Source organism: Monopterus albus, unplaced genomic scaffold (assembly GCF_001952655.1).
Source record: "Monopterus albus unplaced genomic scaffold, M_albus_1.0 scaffold364.1, whole genome shotgun sequence".
NCBI classification, from domain to species: Eukaryota; Metazoa; Chordata; class Actinopteri; order Synbranchiformes; family Synbranchidae; genus Monopterus; species Monopterus albus.
Window position 1 is genome coordinate 68093 of NW_018128244.1, and position 8583 is coordinate 76675.

Sequence of the window (8583 nt, forward strand, 5' to 3'; positions counted from 1 at the left end):
CCCCTGAGTTCACACCACCTACGTGTATGCAAGAATATATCAGTATGTATTAACCTTTAATCATTTCATGTAGGATCCACGGTCTTCACTCCGGTCCATGGAGCTCTTCGATCCAATAGAGCAGGAACTGCCTCCAATAGAGATGAGATTTTACTTCTTCATCTCTTGTTTAGAATGAAGCAGATGAGCCCCTTGCAGGAGGACAACATTCCCTCAGGTTTTGCATAAATCACATGCACAGAGACTACACTGGTTATTGGATAGAGAATGAGATCTCACAAAATCTCATTCTATTGTCCCTCTTAACTACTGTATGTAGCCATTATAATAGGTAGAAGGATGAAAACAGCTGCTTCCATTCCAGCCATGGCCCCAGTCATCGGGTACATAGATGGATGGCTGAGAATGGTTGGTCTGGATTCTCACCACAGGGTGTCCGTTATCTAATCTGCACATACAGTATCAAATTAGAACACCAATATATTTATTCCATTCCTCTTTGAATGATTAAATCTCAGAAACCAGCTGAGGCCTCAAGAATGATTAATGTACCCAGGCTGAAATGAGAGTGCCTCTGATAGTGAGATAATGAGAAAAGGAAAGAAGACAAGGAAGCACAAAGAGATTATTTATTCAAATGCAAAAGAACAGGCCGAAACACAGGTATCCTAAATTAGTGTTAACCATCTTGAATTCATAGCATGGATCACTGCAGTTGTTCAACTTTTACTGGTCATCTTATTCAGCTTGGGGACTGCTGATGGAAATGTCCTTCATTTAAACAACTCTCATTACGAGTGAAATAATGAAATTGGTAGTAAGACTTGAAATTACATTTACTACAAAAGTAAGCACAGAGAAGGCATGGCAGTAAAGGTTTACAGCTAAGTTCATTTGCTGTGCTGTACTGTAAGTCCTGCAGCCTAGAGAGCATAAGTGCACTTTTCAATCTCTTCATAGTTACAGCTGCACAGTGAACATTAGCTGGAGGCAGCTGAACATATAGTATATAACAAAACTCAGTACACCCCTGTACCATATCACTACAACCTTAAATGATTCAAAACTGTACCATCTTATTTTGTCTTATTTGATATGTAATAAAAAAAAAACTGGCTAAACAGACTAAATACATATGGGCCTCAACATGTCAATGTGATCATTGTGATTATTGCAACAAAAGGCAATTTACCTGTGACTGCTGCAACACAAACAATTGTGCCTGTGATTTCCAAACCATTTTCCATTCTTTATTAAAAATAGGGTGTCGTGTCCAATAACATCACTGATGACAGTGCTCAGAGTGAACCAAAACAGCAAAGTTGTGGACTATAGAATGAAAACAGTGAAGGATGCTAAAAGCCCAGCTGTAAGGAGAACTTCAGAGTCCAATGACAAACTAATTCTCATTCAAAAATATGAGCATCACCTTTCTCATTTTGCTGCCCTCATTACTGTAGCTTTAAATCTGCAATAATGGCCTTTTTCACTGCCTGGGGACTCAATATTGACATATCTTCACCTTTTAAGTTGAATTTGTGAACCTGTCAGCAAGCAGTTGCTTATTTACACACCCAGCAGTTACAGAGCATTATTGCCATTTGGAGTCACGTGTCTGGTCATCAGGTCCAATATATACAGTACTTTCTTTTAGCTCTGTTTTTGGTCTCCACCAACTCCAAAATATCTGATTCTTAATCTACGAACTGCTTGAGTATGTTCACCAGTTAGCTGCTAGCACCAAGCCTCGTCCACAAACAGTGTGTACACACAATTCTGTGCTGAAACCGTGTATACAAACAATTTATGCACAATTTTATTCAATATTCTGTATCAATATTTTCTTACCTTAATTTGTTCATACTCTGTGAACAAATTTAATACTGCCTCACCCCATGTGTATGAACAAATGATGAAGGCCTGGCTGGCTAAAAAATGCAAACACATTTTAACTGAAACTATATTAATTAAAAAGGTTTTAATAGCTAATATAATTGATTAATATAATTTAAGGCTATAATGATTAATTTACTAATGCATTGACCAAATGTAGCATATTAAATAAACATGAAATTAATGCCCTGTCATTCTGATTAATCACAGTTTTAATTGAAATAAATTAAATTTAAAAAACTGTTCTAGTTTATAAGTATATAGAGAAATGGGGGCATGGCAGCAGGCTACTTGAAAACCACTGGAATGCGCCTGTCATTTTAGAATGATTCTGATTTACACTAACATACACACAATAGAAAGAACAAAATTGGCTGGTGTCATGAATATGATGGTAATGTCTCCTGCACTTATTTTGTGCACAAGGTAAGAACATTTCTATGCGCATGTTAGTGAATAAGGTCCACTGCCTGTCTGCCGTTTGGTGTTTACAGTCTTATGCAAAAGTTTAGGCACCCCTTGATACATAACAGATTTTGGTGATTTTTTATTTGAACAGATGTTAACACAGTTTCTCTTGGAAATGGAAAAAATGCACAATATTTTCTGCAAACAGTGATGCATAGTTACTTCTTATGCCATAAATTGAACAAAAATAAAAAATAAAAACATTATTATGGCATGGTGCAAAAGTTTGGGCACCCTACACAATCAGTACTTAGTAACACCTCCTCTGGCAGATATCACAGCTTGCAAACGCTTTTCATAGCCAGCTAAAAGTCTTTCAATTCTTGTACTTGGGATCTTCTCCCATTCTTCCTTGCAAAAGGCTTCTAGTTCTGTAATATTCTTTGGTCGTCTTGCATGCACAGCTCTTTTAAGATCTACCCACAAATTTTCAATGATGTTTAAATCAGGGGACTGTGATGGCCATTCCAAAACCTTCAGCCTGCGTCTCTTGAGGTATTCCATAGTGGATTTCGAGGTATGTTTAGGATCATTGTCCTGTTGTAGAAGCCATCCTCTTTTCAGCTTCAGCTTTTTTACAGATGGTGTGATGTTTGCTTCCAGAATTTGCTGGTATTTAGTGGAATCCATTCTTCCCTCCACCCGTGCAATGTTTCCTGTGCCACTGGCTGCAACACAACCCCAGAGCATGATAGATCCACCCCCATGCTTAATAGTTGGCAAGGTGTTCTTTTCATGAAATGCTGCTCCTTTTTTTCTCCAAACATGCCTTTGCTGATTGTGTCCAAAGAGTTCTATTTTAACTTCATCAGTCCACAGCACTTGTTTCCAAAACGCATCGGGCTTCTGTAGATGTCCTGTTGCATACTTCAGACGTTGGATTTTATGATGGGGACGCAGATAAGGTTTTCTTCTGCTGACTCTTCCATGAAGGCCTTGTCTGTGCAAGCATCGCTGCACAGTGGAACGGTGCACCACCACTCCTGAGTCTGCTAAATCTTCCTGCAGGTTTTTTGCAGTCAAATGGGGGTTTTGATTTGTCTTTCTGACCAGCATACGAGCAGTTCTGTCCGAGAGTTTTCTTGGTCTTCCAGATCTCATCTTGACCTCCACAGTTCCCCTGATCTGCCATCTCTTATTTACATTTCTTACTGTGGAAACTGCAAGCTGACAACGCTTTGCTATCTTCTTGTAGCCTTCTCCTGCATTGTGGGCGTCAATAACTTTCATTTTCAGGGTCTTACACAGCTGCTTAGAGGAACCCATGGTTGCTGGGTGTCCACAAGTGTGTGCACAAGGTTTGAAGAGTCAAAGTATTTGTACAGCTTTGAAATTGGCATTTACCAATGACAGCTGTTGCTGTGCATCAGATCTAACGAGCTGATTAAGGTCTGATACCTTGTGAGAGACTTTGAGACTCTGGAACTCTTAGGGTGCCCAAACTTTTGCACCATGCCATAATAATGTTTTTATTTTTTATTTTTGTTCAATTTATGGCATAAGAAGTAACTATGCATCACTGTTTGCAGAAAATATTGTGCATTTTTTCCATTTCCAAGAGAAACTGTGTTAACATCTGTTCAAATAAAAAATCACCAAAATCTGTTATTTATCAAGGGGTGCCTAAACTTTTGCATAAGACTGTATGGTGAAGTAGTTAAGGGCCAAAAAACATACGTAAGAATAATAATAAAGACCAGGAAAACATACTGTGGATGCTTCATAGCATCCACACAATAATAAAGAAGGGGATAAGAGTGTGGATGCTACAGCATCCACACAATAAAGAACAGGAGAGCATAGTGTGGATGCTTTACAGCATACACACAATAATTCAGCTGAACATAAGGAGAAGGAGGAATACAAGGAGAGGGAGAGGCCTATCTGTTAACCTACTAGCTGCATGTTAGCCTGTTGGCTGTGGGTTAGCTGTGTGTTAGCCTGTTAGCTGTATGTTAGCCTGCTGGCATGTTAGCAGTGAGCTAGCTTGTTACCTGGCTACGGTCTCTGGTGCTGCTGTACCGGATCTTCTGGATGAAGTAGAAGATGAGCCAAGCAGACAAGATGATCATGAGGACAATAAAGGAGATGGAAACAAAAACCAGTGAGCCTCGGCTAATGTTCTTAATGGGACCACGTTGTCCCACCACTGAGACCAGGACCGTCAGGTTCCTCTCCAAGTGCGACAGGATCTCTTTACCATACGCCTCCGTGATCATCACTGCCACCGTGTCTCCAGTACCTGCAGACAGAATCAGAATCACAATCAGGATCAAGGACCAGGACTAGATCCAGAACAATCAGGGCCTGCTTTTACTAGTGTCTCAGAATTACTCCTAGGAATCACTCTGAAAGCTACAGTGCCTTGCGAAAGTATTCGGCCCCCTTGAACTTTGCGACCTTTTGCCACATTTCAGGCTTCAAACATAAAGATATAAAACTGTAATTTTTTGTGAAGAATCAACAACAAGTGGGACACAATCATGAAGTGGAACGAAATTTATTGGATATTTCAAACTTTTCTAACAAATAAAAAACTGAAAAATTGGCCGTGCAAAATTATTCAGCCCCCTTAAGTTAATACTTTGTAGCGCCACCTTTTGCTGCGATTACAGCTGTAAGTCACTTGGGGTATGTCTCTATCAGTTTTGCACATCGAGAGACGGAAATTTTTGCCCATTCCTCCTTGCAAAACAGCTCGAGCTCAGTGAGGTTGGATAGAGAGCGTTTGTGAACAGCAGTTTTCAGTTCTTTCCACAGATTCTCGATTGGATTCAGGTCTGGACTTTGACTTGGCCATTCTAACACCTGGATATGTTTATTTGTGAACCATTCCATTGTAGATTTTGCTTTATGTTTTGGATCATTGCCTTGTTGGAAGACAAATCTCCGTCCCAGTCTCAGGTCTTTTGCAGACTCCATCAGGTTTCCATCCAGAATGGTCCTGTATTTGGCTCCATCCATCTTCCCATCAATTTGAACCATCTTCCCTGTCCCTGCTCTGAGGTGGGAGACTCTGTCCATAGGACAACAATCAGTCGTATACTGCACAAATCTGGCCTTTATGGAAGAGTGGCAAGAAGAAAGCCATTTCTTAAAGATATCCATAAAAAGTGTCGTTTAAAGTTTGCCACAAGCCACCTGGGAGACACACCAAACATGTGGAAGAAGGTGCTCTGGTCAGATGAAACCAAAATCGAACTTTTTGGCAACAATGCAAAATGTTATGTTTGGCGTAAAAGCAACACAGCTCATCACCCTGAACACACCATCCCCACTGTCAAACATGGTGGTGGCAGCATCCTGGTTTGGGCCTGCTTTTCTTCAGCAGGGACAGGGAAGATGGTTAAAATTGATGGGAAGATGGATGGAGCCAAATACAGGACCATTCTGGAAGGAAACCTGATGGTGTCTGCAAAAGACCTGAGACTGGGACGGAGATTTGTCTTCCAACAAGACAATGATCCAAAACATAAAGCAAAATCTACATTGGAATGGTTCACAAATAAACATATCCAGGTGTTAGAATGGCCAAGTCAAAGTCCAGACCTGAATCCAATCGAGAATCTGTGGGAAGAACTGAAAACTGCTGTTCACAAACGCTCTCTATCCAACCTCACTGAGCTCGAGCTGTTTTGCAAGGCGGAATGGGCAAAAATTTCAGTCTCTTGATGTGCAAAACTGATAGAGACATACCCCAAGTGACTTACAGCTGTAATCGCAGCAAAAGGTGGCGCTACAAAGTATTAACTTAAGGGGGCTGAATAATTTTGCACGGCCAATTTTTCAGTTTTTTATTTGTTAAAAACGTTTGAAATATCCAATAAATTTCGTTCTACTTCATGATTGTGTCCCACTTGTTGTTGATTCTTCACAAAAAATTACAGTTTTATATCTTTATGTTTGAAGCCTGAAATGTGGCAAAAGGTCGCAAAGTTCAAGGGGGCCGAATACTTTCGCAAGGCACTGTACCTTATGACCAAGAATGCTCCTACCTAGGACTTCAGAGTTACTTATGAAGTGTCCTACTCTCACTTTCAGCAAGAAGTCCTGCTCCTAAGAACGAGTGTAGTGTCCCCATTTTACAATACTCAGAGCTGCAAAGTTGACAATATAGTGACCTGTTGTAGTTTTTCTGAAAAGTGAGTTTTGGAGTTTTAGACAGTAGAAACGTTGAAATGCCAACATCAGCACCACTTGTCAAATGAAGGCTTTATGTGTATAGACAAGAAGCTGATGATAGGTTCGTTAAATGCTTTAATAATGTGCTTTATACCAATTCTCTTTCTGTGATAGGCTGTAAGTTGATTGGAAAGCTGCACATAATGAGACTCACCTGTGTTTGGGAATATGCACCTCACCAAAATGTGCACATTCAAAATGTAATTTAGAAAGGGAAACTGTGTGGAAGCGTGCATGCTCACGGTTTTATAAATCTGAGTATTTTTTGGTGTAGATCCTATGCATTGTTAGATTAGATTAGATTGGATTCAACTTTATTGTCATTACTCATGTACAAGTACAAGGCAACGAAATGCAGTTTAGCATCTAACCAGAAGTGCAATAACAGCAGTGCAGAGTATCTGCAGTCTGTACAGTCAGAAATAATTTACCGATGGATATGTGCAATTGATATTTACAGTAAGATATGTAGGGTAATGTATGGTGTACAACAGACTATGGATTCAAATTACAGTAATGGACAGGGTACATTAAGCTTATGGAACACTAGTGCAATGGGATGAGATGGAATGAAACAGTGCAGAATAAGAAGACAACAATAAGTTACATGAGTGAACAGTTCTATGGATGTAAATAGTGCAAAGATAAAGATAAATATACAGTATCAGCATATGAACAGTGTGCAGATGAATACAGACCTGTATTCTGTGAATATGTGAGAATTAACAAATCACTTCAGTGTTACAGGTAACAAGTGTATTGCATTAGTCCCAGGAGGAGAGATGAGAAGGGGTGAGGTTTGTGTAGTGGTATAGAGGAAGGCAGTGGGGGGGTCAATGAGGGACAGAGTAGAGTAAAGAAACAGCTGTGGGGAAGAAGCTGTTCCTGAGTCTACTGGTTTTGGTTCGGAGGCTGCTGAAGCGCCTCCCAGAGGGCAGGAGGTCAAACAGTTTGTGAGCAGGGTGAGAGGAGTCCTTGAGAATGTTGCGAGCCTGTCAGAGATGGCATTCCCTGTGGACACCCTCAATGGCTGGAAGTAGAGTCCTTGTGATGCGTTGGACAGTTTTCACCACCCACCACAACACCTTGCAGTTAGAGACAGAGCAGTTTCAATACCAGACTGTGATACAGCTGGTCAGGATGCTCTCGATGGCACAGCGGTAGAAGTTCATCAGGATGGCTGAAGACAGGTGGTTCTTCTTCAGTGTCCTCAGGAAGAACCTGCTGCACATTCCCACCCATCCCATAAACTTTGCATTGTGATAACATCCTGGAAATAAAACTCACTTTTTAAGTTATACAAATGGATTAAGAATTGATAATCCAAAGAAGAATAACTGACTTTGTTTGAAGTACCAGGTGTCCTGTCTACAATTTTAAAGACATGTCTTTTAATGGTAATTTGTGATCCAAATGCTTTTTGGGCCACAGGAAGATTGGTTTTCTTCCAATATATGAGTGGCCACTGGGGGAAAATTGGCAACAAGGCTGTTGTCGCTCATTGTTGTCGCTGATGAGGCCTTTCACTGTGATGCCATCTGCAAACTTGATGCACGTGTACAGGCCTGCAGTCATGGGTGAAAAAGCAGATTTCGCCAGCACATGTGGAGCATCTGTCTCCTCCTGGAAGAGAGCACAGAAGAGTGGGTTATAGATGGGTGCCAGAGGTGGGGTGATTAAAAAAATGGGTGGTCTGAGAGAGGTGGGGGAGTTTATGAAGGAAAAAGAGACAGAAACCATTATGATGAATTTAAGTGAAAGAGCAGAAAGGTCATGAACACAAGGCTCCGTGCCATAGAGGGGAGAGATTTAAGGTAATGCAGCAGGCGAAAGAGGGTGCTCGAAGCACTTCATGACGATGGGTGTGAGTGCTACAGGTGGTAGTCATTCAGGCATAGTGGGGTGGAATGTTTTGGCACTGGCACAATGGAGGTGGTTTTGAAGCATGTCGGCACAACTGCTTGGACGAGGGACAGGTTAAAAATGTCTGTAAAGATGCCAGCAAGCTGTACTGCACATGCCCTGAGCACGTGTCCAGGA

At 40.9% G+C, this 8583-nt stretch overlaps 1 protein-coding gene across 3 annotated transcripts in view; it reads right to left on the minus strand.

Moving 5' to 3' along the window:
* Window positions 1-8583, minus strand: part of rnf130 (ring finger protein 130) — a 61324-nt gene that overhangs the window by 10784 nt on the left and 41957 nt on the right. For all 3 annotated transcript variants that reach the window (XM_020585412.1, XM_020585411.1, XM_020585413.1), the window contains exon 4: window positions 4356-4603. In XM_020585412.1, the coding sequence (XP_020441068.1) occupies window positions 4356-4603 (248 nt within the window). The remainder of the gene's footprint in view (window positions 1-4355; window positions 4604-8583) is intronic.